The 16005-nt window shown below is 45.2% G+C and overlaps 1 protein-coding gene across 1 annotated transcript in view; it reads right to left on the minus strand.

Annotated features, from left to right (window-relative positions):
• LOC137439232 (synaptotagmin-like protein 5) overlaps window positions 1-16005 on the minus strand; it is a 37266-nt gene that overhangs the window by 20933 nt on the left and 328 nt on the right. The window contains exon 2 of the mRNA XM_078767955.1: window positions 15219-15443. Coding sequence (XP_078624081.1) covers window positions 15219-15443 — 225 coding nt within the window. The remainder of the gene's footprint in view (window positions 1-15218; window positions 15444-16005) is intronic.

A 16005-nucleotide genomic window follows, 5' to 3' on the forward strand; every position in this document is an offset into this window, starting at 1 on the left:
GATATATGAGGTTTCACATTTTTTGCCGCGTCGCAGACGCTGCTAATAGAGTGCCCTCTGCTGTTGTTGTTGTTCTTCTTCTTGTTCTTGTTCTTGCAGAGAAGACAAAACCTCAAAGCTCCACCCATTCTGGGAACCATAGCTCCACCCATTGTGGGAGAGGCTTCATATAAACAAATATCCACCATTTTATTAACTCGCATAGCTTTGAGGCCTGTTTTGTAGGCCCGTGGTGTCTTCCTCTCTCACACAGTTTTATTTCAAATCAAATTCGATATATCATTTCATTTTTCACAGTCGCTAACATAGTTTTAGACTCGGTTGAAAAAAAACGGGAAGAAAATCCGATGAAAGTTGCCCTTTATAGAACAAAATGAATTCTCAAAGGCCTGTAACTTCAAGTCCATTGAGATTTTTTTTTTTAAATCGCGGCATGGTCAGTCATACATCGCCCGAAATAACAGACGGGAAAATGCCGAGATATATATATTTTGTTTAAATCGCGGCATGGTCAGTCATACACCGCCCGAAATAACAGACGGGAAAATGCCGAGACATATTAAAAATTCGTCCATTTGATGACAATCGTCACGATGAAATATTTAATTTATACGTCATCACAATAATGTGGAGAGAGGAGCATAGCTTCGTTCACGTGTCGCCACATACGGGAAATTGCCGAGATATATTTTTTTTAAATCGCGGCATGGTCAGTCATACACCGCCTGAAATAACAGACGGGAAAATGCCGAGATATATTAAAAATTCGCCGCCACACACGGGAAATTGCCGAGATATATTTTCACTTTGCACAAAAATAACATCAAGTAATCGAATCAATAGGAATGTCCTGTGCCTATAACATCGACGTTATAGGCACAGCTGCATCTAGGCATTGTGTAACATCGACGCGGCTTTTGTTTTAATTAAAACTTTTTGTACTTGTTTCAGATAAGAATTTCAATTAAAGCAATGATAGCTGGAATACCACTTCCCTGATGTCATCATTACCAACCTATATACCCCAATGGGGAGTTGATGACATGTCAAGTTTCAAATTTTTTCGTTGAGCGGTTTCAGAGAAAATGAGGTCCAATTTTTTTTCCTTTAATCCAATATGGCTGCAATACCATGTGACCTATGACATCAGAGTTAGCAATAAAATATTCTCCATGGAGAGTCCCTCCGATGTTAAAAGTTTTGCATCGATCGGACAAGCGGTTGCAGAGAAAATATATGGACGTGCACACACTGCAATATTCTCGCATCCCCTTTGGGGCGAGATCAACTAGAAAGAGCAATCGGAGATTGCAGACCCTCACCAAGACCTGTTTTGTGTGATTTTGGGTGGTGTATTTTGTATGGTGTTTGTGTGACGATGTTTGTGTGTTATGGAATGAATTTATAGATGCAATTAGTATGTAAGCAATACTTTCCAATATATCATTTGTATGTAATTAATAGGTATACTCACATTCCAATTGTACGTATTTAATACACATACTTATGTACTGTGAACGGTAATTTTTTACCATGGTTTATCGCCTGTTTAAAATGACAGTAAGGCAGTTAGAATTGAATTGTTTTTTTTACGGTGTCATAACCTGTGTGCCAGGTCGTATTATCTGACCCAGACCTCACGTGATGTGACCCGGACGTCATGTGATCTGACTCAGACGTCATGTGATCTGACCCGGACATAATGTGATCTGACCCGGACGTCATGTGATCTGACCCGGACGTCATGTGATCTGACCCGGACGTAATGTGATCTGACCCAGACGTCATGTGATCTGACCCGGACGTCATGTGATCTGACCCGGACGTCATGTGATCTGACCCGGACGTCATGTGATCTGACCCGGACGTCATGTGATCTGACCCGGACGTAATGTGATCTGACCCAGACGTCATGTGATCTGACCCGGACGTCATGTGATCTGACCTGGACGTCACGTGATCTGACCCAGACGTCACGTGATCCGACCCAGATGTCACGTGATCTGACCCGGATGTCACGTGATCTGTCCCAGACGTCACGTGATCTGTACTTCTGCCCAGACGTTTGCAGCCACATAAAATAATCATGGTCGATGGGTCAATTGAACAGAAAGACGGTACTTGCATTACCATAAACAGTATTGTAATTTATATGTATTATTTATTGGTGTAAGTGTCGTGAACGATAATACAAGCGAACTTGCATTGCATTGTTGTTAATCCTAGAAGGTGCACATTTGTTGGGTTATTTGGGAACTTGCTTGTTGAGTTGAGGCCTAGTCTCTAGGTTTAATGTAGCAGTAGTGTGGATTTAGCTATGATCTGGGGACGGTAGCTACACCGATATGTCATCGTATATGTTATGTACATTGTATGTATATTATATGCTCTGTGGATACCAGTGCTGCATGTGTTCCATTCAATTGGATATCACCTTACTGTTGTAGGTACGATTAACCTTGGTATTCCTATTTACTGCAAATTGTTGCTTTATCATGAGGAACACAAGGTGGTAAATGTGATGGTTATCAATTCTGTTCAGTTCTGTATTTTGCAGTTTGTCACTGCCATTTTTGTTAAACAATAAATTACCGGAGTATATTTCACAAAAAAGAACACAGAAGAAAATATCACTTTTTGCCCCGTTTCCTTGGGTGGAGTCAAAAGGTCAAATACCAAAAGAATGAAATTCCAGGCACATTCTAAAAACATTTTTAATGAAACTTTGCTTATGCAATCACCATTGGGCGATCCATGAAATACAGTCACGTGAAAAAGTAGGTACACCCCATGTAAAGTTTTGACTTTTTCAACATATTTCAACATGCAGCTATTTGATCTTCATTTCAACAATATTGATAGATAAAGGTGATATAATATAACAAATATCATGAAACATTTACATTTTGTAGTCCATTGTATAATTTAAATAAACATAAATGCAAATTTCGCATGTGGAAAAAGTAAGTACACCCTTGGCTCTAATAGGTGGTATTGCCCCCTTTGGCAGAAACAACCTCAAGTAGGCGTTTCTTATAACTGTTTACCAGTCTCTGACATCGACTAGGAGAAATTTTTGCCCACTCCTCCATGCAGAATTCTTTCAGCTGTGTGATGTTTGAGGGGTTTCTTGCATGCACAGCTCGTTTCAAATCCCCCCCACAACATCTTGATGGGATTTGGGTCCGGGCTTTGACTTGGCCATTCCAGAACCTTCCATTTCTTTATTTTCAGCCATTCCTTGGTGGATTTACTGGTATGTTTAGGGTCATTGTCATGTTGCAAGGTCCAACTTCGGTTGAGCTTCAACTTTCCGACAGATGGCCTCACATTATCCTCAAGCACCCTCTGGTACAATGAAGAATTCATAGTGGATTCTATGATGGTGAGCTGCCCAGGCCCTGATGCAGCAAAGCTGCCCCAAACCATAATATTTCAACCACCATGCTTTACAGTTGGTATCAGGTTCTTGTGGTCAAATGCTGTCTTTGGTTTTCGGCAAACATGTCTTCTGGTAATGTGGCCAAATAGCTCTACCTTTGACTCATCTGTCCAGAGCACATTGTTCCAGAAGTGCTGGTCTTTGCCTAGGTGTTCATTGGCAAACTTTAGTCTTGCCCTGATGTTCTTTCTGGACAGGAAAGGTTTCCTCCTGGCACACCTCCCATGTAGATCAAATTTGTGCAGCCTCTTTCTAATGGTAGACTCGTGCACTTTGACATCAACAGTAGCAAGAGCTACCTGTAGGTCCCGTGATGACATTCTGGGGTTCTTAGAGACTTCTTTCAGCATCTTGCGGTCTGCTCTCAGGCTGAACTTGCTGGGGCAGCCTGGCCTGAATAAGTTGGCAGTTGTTTGGAATCTTCTCCACTTGTAGATGATCTTCCGGACAGTCGAATGATTGATTTCAAATTGTTTGGAGATCTTTTTAAATCCCTTCCCAGACTCGTAGGCATCTATAACCTTCTTTCTGAAGGCCTCAGAGAGCTCTTTTAATCCAGGCATGGTGACGCCGCACACTTCAACAATAAAGAGCAAACCAAACTAAATGTCTGAGGTTTAAATAAGACAGGATCCTCCAAGATCCTCTCTAACGATGTTCTAATCATTTGCACCTGAGCTGGTGCACCTGATTCTAATTTTAAGTATTTGAAGTAGTGATAAATGTAGGGGTGTACTTACTTTTTCCACATGCAAAATTTGCATTTATGTTTATTTAAATTATACAATGGACTACAAAATGTAAATGTTTCATGATATTTGTTATATTATATCACCTTTATCTATCAATATTGTTGAAATGAAGATCAAATAGCTGTATGTTGAAATATGTTGAAAAAGTCAAAACTTTACATGGGGTGTACTTACTTTTTCACGTGACTGGATGTAACTTTTTTTTTTGACCCCAGATTCATGCCACAGTTGGTGGGGATTTGCGGTCATATGGGTCAAAATAGGAAAAAAATGAACTCTAAATTTTATATTAGGTCATTCCTGGTGGAACTTTTTGCAATCTTTCAACTTTGCTATCTTTAGGTGGAATGTTGGGAGTTGCGATTGTGCACTATCAACTTTGCTCTAGTTACCTTTCTCTATCATTATCATAATCATGAAGTACCATTATCTTGATCATCATATACCATTATCATTTCAATAGTATGTAATCAATAGACATACTGTATGCTCTGTGCAGAGAGAGAGAGAGACAAACAGACAAGCTGACAAAGAAAGATGTCGTGCATAGCACGATACTTGCAGGATTTAAATGAACAATAGTTGCCATGGAAACAGCAATTTGGTAATTTGAAAGATTTGACCTATAAAGTGTTTTACATGATGGAATGTTGTGCATAACAAATATGGCTGAAACATTTTCTAATTGTGTCCGAATAGACGTTTTACATGTTTTGAATGGCCTTAACCTTGACCTTTGACTAAATTTGACCAGGATGTATTCACATTTACTACACAAATGTACAAATAAGCCGTGTGAGTTTCAATCTGATGTCTTGAAAAATTCATGAGATTTGGCAATTATAAAATCACAAAAATTTCCCATTTCATTGTAATGTATAATGGGGTGAAAATGTTGTCATGGAAACCATTAACATGTCAAAAAGGCGAAATCGATCATCCTGATTTTTTTTTTGGTGAACCAGGTCTGTGACCAACTATACAAATCCTGTTTAAATTTCACGTCAGTCAGGTGAAAATTGATGATTTTATGCCACCTTGACCTTTTAACCTTTAACCTCAAAAACAATATGCTTCCAGGTTTTTATATATATGTATGTAGTGTGGTGCTGCGCACACACAACTCGAATGCCAAAGAGGTAGGCCACAACGCGTTTGTTACAACAAAGAGTCTTTATTCCAAAGCTCGTACTGCAGCACTGAGCGGGCCCGAGCTTAGAGCCCGCATATATATCCCGAGGCCACGCCTAGTCCCCGGGCGTGGCCGATTGGTCGATAGGCGGGGCATGCATTCCAGTTCCCCGCCTGGACGTTCTCGCCACCTGCTGGTGCACTGAATTCGTGTCCCTTGTGTCCGCCACATGTATGTATATACTCGTATATATGTATATATGTATATATATTGTTGCGGTTTTAGAACCCTCACTTTTTTGCAGCTCGAGGTGAGGAGCATGTGCAAGGGGTACCAGGAAGCAATTGGGAAGCAAAATTGAAGGGTTTGGAAACGAAATGGGTGATCGAATAAAAGAAATGGGGAGGAACATAGACCGCATGTCGAGCGGGAGAGGCACACGGGTATGCGACGTGGTAACGCGGCTTGAGAAGCACGAGTTGAGCAAGGCATGGTCACGTGGACTGGGGTAGAAATCGCGACTTGGTGTGTGAAAAACCTGACGGCCGCCGAATTGGACAAGGTAAATTCATATGCACCGGCGATCGTCGAAGAAAAAGAGTTAATTCAAATTGAAAAATAAATGTGTGTGGTGGAAATTGAAATTCAAGAGACGGCCGACTTAGAAAAGCACTTCTGGGAGGAAGAAATGGAATGTACCCAAAGTCTGAATTCACATCGTGATGTCGTGCTGCATAACCAGATGAAAAGTTTGCAGGTGGTGGAGCGAAGAGGAGGAAGCGCCAAGGTGAGAAGGGCGTATATGGTGCTAAAAGATTTTGCGGAAAAGTGTTTGGCGCGAAAACATTTTTCGCGCGCTTGGGATCCAGACGGCACCCGGGCGTTCGTGGAAGGTCCTTTGTGCGCTGTGTGAATGGCAATGGCGCGCGTGTGTGAATGGCGCCAGAGCGCAAGTGTATTACAGAGTGCGGGGAAGGATGCACGACAGAGTCAGATAATGAGAATGGATGCACATCGGAGTGTATGTGTGAGGGTGAGAGTGACACGGAGAGTGAGATGGATGAGGAGTGTGTGCGAGGATGCACACCGGAGTGTGTGATTGGGTGTGCGACGAGGGATTGCACACCCGTGGGTAGGTGTGCGCTGAATGGGTGGATGCAAGAGTGCACCCCCATGAGTGGTATGGAGTACGTACCGAGTGAGGGTGCGCCATGGTGTGCGTGAGAGAGGTGTGTAGCAATGGAGTGTGTGAGGATGGGGTGTGCAAGAGAAGAGTGCACAGAGAGAGTGCGGCAAAAGAGTGCGAGGAATGCATGGAGTGCATGGAGACGCCTGGATGTGTGAGTATGGCAAGAATCGCGTGTGAATGTGAGCAGGCGAGGGGAGCATCGACATTGACCGGGACAGCGTTCAGGCCGACGTATAGCCGACGCGAGCTCTCGGTCCGTGACGGGCTTTGTGTGCTGCGGGGACCGGAGGAGGTCGTAGCTGCGGCTGTTTCTCAAGAACCGCCGTGCGCGATCCGTGCCGGGCTCCGCCCGCGCCCTGTACGGTCGATTCCGCGCTTTGACAGGCAAGGCGACCGGCCCGGTTCGAGGGGAGGTAGGAGGGGTCGGAGCAGCGCCCCCTTGTGGTGGCGGCGCTCCGGCTGGGGAAGGCTGGGCAACCGCGCATGGGAGCGAAAGGCCCTGCGTAGGGATGGTGCCTGGAGTCTTGGCCCGACAAAACCTCCTCCCCTGAATCCGAATGCCGGACGGACCCATCCTGCAGGAGACAGACCACCAGTATGCATTGCTCAGCTTTTCAAAGCCGAGCTGTGAAAAATGCATTCGCACCGAGAGGCTCAGAATAGTGGACAACTGATAGTGATCGTGATAGTGATGTAGAGGGATGGTAGCTCTACCATCCCTCACATCCATTTTGGGGAGAGGAGCTATAGTTTATGGGGATTGGCAGTACCAAACTAGCCCGGGAGGGTTCGGATAATTGAGAGAATCTAGAAATGACTATAGGTGACTTGAGAGTTAAGTCGTGACAATTGTACGGGTAGTGGGGACGTAGTCAGATTAGATGGATTATAATGACGAGGGAGTGCTTAGTATAAGGGATGATGGGGAGCATGAGTTTTAGAGGGGAAATAGTTAGCCAGATGATGCAGTGTGTTTGTGGTGTAGTTTAAATGAGAAAATGAATGAGATTCCTTGTAGTACTGGTGAGGAAATGAGGAATTGGAATGGAAGTTCCTGGTAGTGCTGAGCAAATGAGGCAATGCTTGAGAGGGATGTGTGTGTGTGTTGAGTGTTTGACTTGCATGATGTGCAAGTGAAGTACAGGTGTGTGGAATGAATGGTGTGGAGTGAGTAGTGTGGAATACGTGGAGTGGAGTGTATGGTGCGAAGGAGTGGATGGAGGAAGGATGGACCCCTTCACGAGTACCCGGGGAGGGTAGTTTAAAAGTAGGTAGAGGGAGTAGGTAAATTGTGGTTGGATATTGACATCTGTGGTGCGGGTAGTTGCACAGAAGTGTTTTGTTGGGTGCATGAGTGTAAGGCATGGCTGGGCGTGTGGCCTGTTAGTGAGAATGGTTGGTTGGGCACTCCGCCACTGGTAGTCTGTCGGCCAGGTGAGGCCGCAGGTAGGCTCTGGGAGCCAAGTAGAGTTCAGATAGAGTTCAATGGGGCCCGTGGATCCCGAGAGAGGACCCGGGTAGCCCGATGCCAGAGGGGGCATTAGTGGGGTAAGGGAGCCAGAGGCCTTTCCCAGGTTAGGATAGGAAGGAGCTAGGTAAGCTCGGGTGGCAACTGCAGTGGCGGAGGTGCGAGGGCACCTCTCGAGGGTGCGAGACCTGCTGGTGAGCCACACAACCCAGCCCTGAAATTGTGCGAGGGCACAGAATTGAAAAATCGGGGGAGTGAGACCCCAAATTGGTGAGCGCCACAGTATGTTCAATGGGAATTGGTTTTTAGAACCACATAGTGTAAGATGGCCAACGGTTTGGCAGGGCAAGACCCCAGGTAGAGTAAAGTGTTAATGTCATTTAGAAGTATAGATAGGAGAAAATCTCTTCGCACCATCTGCATCCACTCACCTAGGTGATAAAACTCCACACCAGATTTTGCAGACATTTGGAATGTAAGACGCATCAGGACGTGAGGGAGACATTGTGTTGTGATTCCATCTCTTCCTCCTTAGGAGGGATTGATGATGAATTTGGTTTAGGGGATGGAAAAGACAAGACGTAGTGACGGATTTGTAATTTGTAAATTGTGTAAATACGGGTAAGGGCAAGGGTAGGGTAGGTGACATGGGGGTTGACGGACGCCAGGGACGAGCTTTCTTGGCTCGCTCTCCCGCGCCCTTCATGTTGCATTGCTTTGTTATGATGTGTACCCTTGCGCCCCTGCCCGCTGATCTGCTTGTCCTTCCTTCCCCACTCACGGACCATTGCTCTTTTGTGCCTGATGGAAAGTGTGCAGGTGCTGCAGTTGTGCGCCCGCACCCATGCTGCCTGCCTGCCTGCACTGGTACACCACTTATGGACCACACGTTCTGTGGCCTGGCATTTGGTTGGAGCGGACCATTGCTGCCAGCAGCATCTTGTTTGCGGACCACGATTTTAAGTGGCACCTATGCCCAGCGGTGGACCACCTGAGTTGGCCCTGCTGGCCATAAATAAAAGACTGACACTGTTGGTGCAATCCTTTTTATTAAATAGACAGCAAGCAAGAAGACAGCCAGAAGCATCGGCCCAGCAGACATGCAAGGACAAGGCATCATTAATTATTTTTTTTAAATGTGTTTTGTGCATTTTCATTTGTTTGGTGCATTTTCATTTGTTTGGTGCATTTTCATGCTTGGTGCTTTTCCTGCACTTTTTGTATTTTGGTGCTTGGATGATGCTTTTCGTGCCTTTTGTTTATTGGTGCATGTGGGTATGGTGTATCGGTGCAGTGCAGTGCAGTGATTTTCATCTTTTCAAAAAATTCTGCTTCTCTTCCGGCAAAAGACCGGTCCTGGGTTGCAGTGTAAATAATTAGTAGTGTTTTTTGTAAATAATGCTCCCCACCGGCTTAAATGTGTAGTTTCAAAATAATTCCGCAATTCGGTTAGTCTGTGGGCATGAGTCAGTTAGGTAGGATGCAACGCAGCAGGTGGGACATATTTAGTGTTAAAACTGTCGCACTCAGGGTGAGGTTAAAAGTAGAGGGTAACCACACCTACGTGCCACACTAAGTTAAAAGTTGGCCCTTTAGTAGGTAGGGTCAATATACGAAAAAAAAACTCACCTAACCCCCAAAAAATTGATACAAAAGGTTTTTCAATGGATTCTGGTACCATTGGGCATGCTAAATAACATACTAAAAATCTAGTAACATCTGACTTCCGGAAAGAGGTCATTTTCAAGATGGCGTCCAAGATGGCCGCCAGGAGCTTAAAATGGCCATATCTCAATTATTATTCAACCTAGAAAGGTGGTTTTGGTGTCTAACCCTAGGTTTTAGGGCCCAAGGAATCCAATTGAATCAATAAAATTACCATCAGTTAATTATTTATTGACAAGTTCAAGATGGCATCCCAAGGTGACATCCTGATCCACTAAAATGGCTCTGTCGAATAGTAGTCAACCTAGAGAGATTTTTTCAGTGTGTATACCTAGGTTTAAGGCACCCAGGAAATCATCAAAATGACTTAAATAAGCACAAAGTAATCAGGTAATCCAGTAAGCCAGGTTTACCAGCCCATAAGGCATTTGTTGTCTTATACAGTTAGTTGCTATTCATCGTCATCCTCCGACTCACCAGCTAATGAACCAAGTATGTGTTTCAGATTGGAGATAATAATAATAATAATAATACATTTATTTTATATAGCGCTTTTCAAGAAGCCCAAAGACGCTTTGACAGAGTACAAAAAACAAGTGCAAAAAGACAAAAATCAATAGGTAAATAATCAAAGCAAAAGGAAGAAGGAGAAGAGATAGTCAGGGGTTAAATGCTGTGGGTTAAATGTTGAATGCAGTGTTGAACAGGTGGGTCTTGAGTGATGTTTTGAATGTGGTGAGTGAGGAGGAGTCTCTGATGGTGTGAGGTAGTGAGTTCCAGAGGGTGGGAGCAGCGATGGAGAAGGCCCTGTCCCCCCAGGATCTGAATTTGGTCTGGATGGGGGCGGGGGGGGTCAGGAGGTTGGCACCAGCGGAGTGGAGGTTGCGGGTGGGAGTGTGTCTGGAGAGGAGGTCATCCAGGTAGGATGGGGCCAGGTTATGGAGGGCTTTGTAGGTCAAGAGGAGGATTTTGTACTGGATTCTCTGGGGGATGGGGAGCCAGTGAAGCTTGTAAAGGACGGGGGTGATAAGAGTGTAATGTGTCTACACCACTGCCACCTGCGACTCCAGTCCACAGTATTCAGTGATCATTACAGACAAAGGTTTGTACAAAGCTTGAGAGGTTATGGCAAGGGACAGACTATTTTATATTGGGGGGGGGGGGACTGAAAAATCTGACAAACAATTTGTTTTCATCTCAAAAGGAATAAGTATATTATTTGGTACATGTATGCATAAACAAAATCCATATTATCAGCCTTCAAAATGACATTCAGTTGAAACTTAAGGCAATCTGTCACAAATTTCTGGAGTCTCGTGGATACCGAAAAGTATAGAGGGGTCAATATATGGTTGAACCCCCCAAAAAATTGATACAAAAGGTTTTTCAATGGATTCTGGTACCATTGGGCATGCTAAAGAAGAATGTGACAATCCACATAACAAGATTCTTCCAGAGGAGTCGGAGGATGACGATGAATAGCGACTAACTGTATAAGACAACAATTGCCTAATGGGCTGGTAAACCTGGCTTACTGGATTACCTGATTACTTTGTGCTTATTTAAGTAATTTTGATGATTTCCTGGGTGCCTTAAACCTAGGTATACACACTGAAAAAATCTCTCGAGGTTGACTACTATTCGACAGAGCCATTTAAGTGGATCAGGATGTCACCTTGGGATGCCATCTTGGACTTGTCAATAAATAATTAACTGATGGTAATTTTATTGATTCAATTGGATTCCTTGGGCCCTAAAACCTAGGGTTAGACACCAAAACCACCTTTCTAGGTTGAATAATAATTGAGATATGGCCATTTTAAGCTCCTGGCGGCCATCTTGGACGCCATCTTGAAAATGACCCCTTTCCGGAAGTCAGATGTTACTAGATTTTTAGTATGTTATTTAGCATGCCCAATGGTACCAGAATCCATTGAAAAACCTTTTGTATCAATTTTTTGGGGGTTCAACCATATATTGACCCCTCTACTTTTGTTTCGGCCATGGTCCCCGAAAAACAACAACCACGGTCCCCGAAAAAGGCCAACCCCCGCTTTGCGGGGAAAAATGGCCTCTAAAGGTGTTTTTTTTTACTTTTGTTTCGGCCCAGGACGGCCCTGGAGGAAAGGAGGGTGCAGTGTTGCGGTTTTAGAACCGTCACTTGTGTAAATACTTGTAAATAATTCTCATCATTAAAAGGTCAAAGGTAGCACCCATAGTTAGTCCATATGCAACACGTAGGTCACCTTAGAAATCCCAGTTATTTCATTATTATGTGTTTCAGATAAGGCCGTGTTCCCAATAGTTGAATCTGCGTTGCATCAATTAAATAAGAATAGGTCCCAATCCATTCTGGCCATTTTGCCAACCTCTCTCTCCCAATTATATTACGCGCCTCTGCTTGCCAGCAGCGTTCGCTGCGTTGAGCTGAAGTTTGCTCAAACAAACGCCATTAACCACGCGGTCAAGCTCAAGGAAGAAGGGGCGGAGCGCCGGGAACAAGGTGTGGCTTGTCAACGAGCCGTCAAAGGCGGAGCCGGTAAGCCCTTACCAGCCAACCAGGGCTGAGGTGAGCTCACTGGCGGGTGTGGTTTCCAAGCGCGCGGATTGATCTTTGAGCGCGTTATATAAGCGCGAGCGCGAAGCCCTTTTACGGATTGCGCAGGGGACCATCGTGATTACGGGACTTCATTCGGCGGGCTCCTTTTTGCACGGACTGCGCGAGGAGTTATTGAGCGGCGCTGATTGCCCTTTGATACGAACTGCCCTTTTTGATACGAACATTGATCGGGAGAGAGAGAGCGTTTGGCACGAAATACGTTTATTACGTATGCCGCATCCCAGTCCCCCTGATATATGCAACGTCCGCTCGCGGTCGACGACACGCGGCATGCTGCCGGCCTGCTGCCTTTGTCCATCACCACCACGGCACGAGTTCCGGACCGGACGAGGAGCCTGGACATCTGCCTGGACCTCCCCCCCTCCCCCTACCAGCTACCATCCCATGTGAGTGTGTCTGTTTGTCCGGGGTTGTAAGTTAAGACTGTATAGGTAAGCCTGCCCTGTGTCCTGCTTCTTCTTCTTCTTCCTTGCATATTCCTTTCGTTTCCTCTTCTTCTTGATTGTAAATAAATCACCTTGTTATTTCTTGGTTTTTCCCTAATCCGATCGCCTCCGTCCTTTCTTTCCATTGAGTACCTGTGGCACGATTTCGGAACCGCTTAGAATCGGGTTTAGTATGTGTTAATGGCTCGGATCGCGGATTGCTAACCGCTCGGCAATATTCCATCAATATCCGTGGTTCGGGCGGGAGTTATTTCCCTGCTCGCAGTCGGTGTTGGTAATTAGGTATTTGGGACCCAAATTGACCAATCACCCTACCCAAGACCGACCGGGAGGAGCGTTGTAGCTTCCAGGACTCGGGATGGCCAGCTTAAAAGGACAAGGGGATTAACCCCCCCTTGATAAGGGGAGCGCCGACCCCCGAATCCGCAACAATACCTATACAGTCTTAACTTACAACTCCGGACAAACAGACACACTCACACAGGATGGTAGCGGGTAGGGGAGGGCGGGGGGGAAGGTCCAGGCAGATGTCCAGGCTCCTCGTCCGGTCCCGTCTCGTGCCGTGGTGGTGATGGACAAAGGCAGCAGGCCAGCAGCGCGCCGCGTGTCGTCGACCGCGAGCGGTCGTTGCATATATCGGGAGGACTGGGATGCGTTTGTTTGAGCAAACTTCAGCTCAACGCAGCGAACGCTGCTGGCAAGCAGAGGCGCGTAATATAATTGGGAGAGAGGGGTTGGGCAAAATGGCCAGAATGGATTGGGACCTATTCTTATTTAATTGGGCAAAATTGGGCAAAATGCCCAATTGGGCAAAATGGCATTCAGAATCATTGGAATCTCCCGCGACGAAGCTAACTCCAAGGGCCTCTCACTCACTCACCGCAGGCAGGTTGGTGGTCTTTCCGTCTTCTACCGACTCCTCTCTGGCCTTGCCCCCCAGCTCTCTCTGGGCTCTGTCCCGCAAATATTCCTACAGGTCGCACAAGATCTGCCTGCAACCCTCTTATGGTCAAACTGCCAAAATCAAGACTCTCTGCTCACCTTCACTCATTCAATTCCTCTTTTCTCCCGCCTCTGGAACAAACTCCCTCACTCTCTTCAATCCCACTCCACCCTCCACGTCTTTAAAACAGCTGTTCACCACCATCTCTTATCTTCCCCCATCCAAAACCTTGATCTTTTCTACCCCCGCTAATTTCACCCCAATTCCACTTTTTTGAAATACCAACTTCTGTCCTGGAAGTCCTTGGTGTCCTTGTGTTTTATACTTCAACCTTACCACGCCTCCTCCCCCCAAGCCCTCTCCCTTCCACACATCTCCCTGCTCTCAAATGTTGTGTTTGTGTGCTTCCCCTTCTCTCCCCATCTTGTCTTCCGCTCCCTCTTTTTATATATTTTGTTTGTCTGGTTGATTTGTTTGTGAAGTAAATGTTAGCTCTTTCACGAGCCTCGATTCAGTATCCAAAAAAAATAAAAATAATAATAATAATAATTGATGCAACGCAGATTCAACTATTGGGAACACGGCCTTATCTGAAACAAATAATAATGAAATAACTGGGATTTCTAAGGTGACCTACGTGTTGCATATGGACTAACTATGAGTGCTACCTTTGACCTTTTAATGATGAGAATTATTTACAAGTATTTACACAAGTGAAGGGTTCTAAAACCGCAACACTATATATATATATATTATATATATATATTATATATATATATATATATATATATATATATATATATATATACACATAGTGAATTGGATAAAAATTGACAATTTATGTGACATTGACCTTTGACCTTTTGACATCAAAGAACAATAGGCTTTGTGATGATCAGAGTAAAATAGGCAATTGCCAGACGAATAACGGACCAGACCAACCAATATACACTATACAGGGTATACCAATAGTCTCTGTGCATGGGGCAGAACCATTTTAGACCCACTTTAGCTAATAATCCTCACTTGCACTGTGGCACCTGTACAGGTGAAAATTGTAAGTCAGTAAGGCCTGGCCTGGTCGATGAAAATTGCAGGGCCTGGAATCGATGAGGACTATATTTATTACATCATAAAAGGTGTCGTTCGTGGCTGGACAATGGACTTAGATACACTTGCTCCATTACAGAGATAAGCAGCGACTTTCATTTCTCCCCAAAGATAAAAGACCATGGAGGTGAAAGGTCGGAGTATCTCTGTGGCCAAATATCCTTCGAAATCACGCAACTCAAACCTCTGCAAACACGTCCAATATGGCGCGTGGATTTTCTGATGACAAAACAAGGCCGCAAGTCTTGGCCGCTTGCATCGCCAGATAAATGGAAGCAAGCCTCATCTGAGGAAAAGGTGACTTCCATTAAATCGTCTCCATTAACAGTAATAAAGTCTTTTGGGGCACCCTGCACTTGCGGATCTTCTATTCTGCAAGTAACAAACGGACCCAAATGCATTACCCTCTTCTCTGGCGAGGGTAATTAGTGAAAGTGCAAATTGAACTCACAGCTCACGATGACATTTGCTGCACCTCGAAGATCCGATGGGGGTCGCGTTCTTGCACGTGTCGCACACGTGCATGCCGCAGGTCAGGCACCCCTCGGCACCACGACCCCATGGCAACATACCCAAGGGTTGCCCGCAGACTGCGCACACCCTTTGGCCCTCGCGCATCACTCCCAATGAGTCCTTGCGAGCCACCCGCAGGTCACGCAACTCAGAGCGAAGCTTCCTGCAGCAACAAGAGCAAGCAACGTAAATGAAAACGTCTGTGTACCTGACTGCCGGCAAGAAAGGGCGGATAAGGCAAGAAAGGGCGGCACTCGGTAGAGCTGTTCATCCGGCAAGAAAGGGCGGCACTCGGTAGAGCGCTTACCTCCACTGCCAGACGGATCTGGATGCAGACCTGAACCAAAATCAGTCCCCAACTCAGATATTGTGCTGTATATATTGTTTTTGGCCCTGTCTCTCAATGGTGACGAATCACTAAAAAATATTGAGTATCCGGATGTGGATCCAGATCTTCACCAAAACCTAATCAATTCATGCTTGTCACACATCCAACCTGCCCACCATATTTCATCCGAATCTGTTCACACCTTTTTGAGATATCCTGCACACAAACAGACAAACAACCGGGGTGAAAACATACATCCATCCACCTTCCGTGGGCAGTGGTAGCTAGAGCGGGACTCGGTAGAGCACATACCTATGCCAGGCTGAACAGTTTAGGTTTTGTATCCTACTGATAGGCCGGATCTGAATCAGCACTTGAACCAAAATCGAATCGGCTT

Source organism: Myxine glutinosa, chromosome 14 (assembly GCF_964187855.1).
Source record: "Myxine glutinosa chromosome 14, kmMyxGlut1.1, whole genome shotgun sequence".
Classification (NCBI taxonomy): Eukaryota; Metazoa; Chordata; class Myxini; order Myxiniformes; family Myxinidae; genus Myxine; species Myxine glutinosa.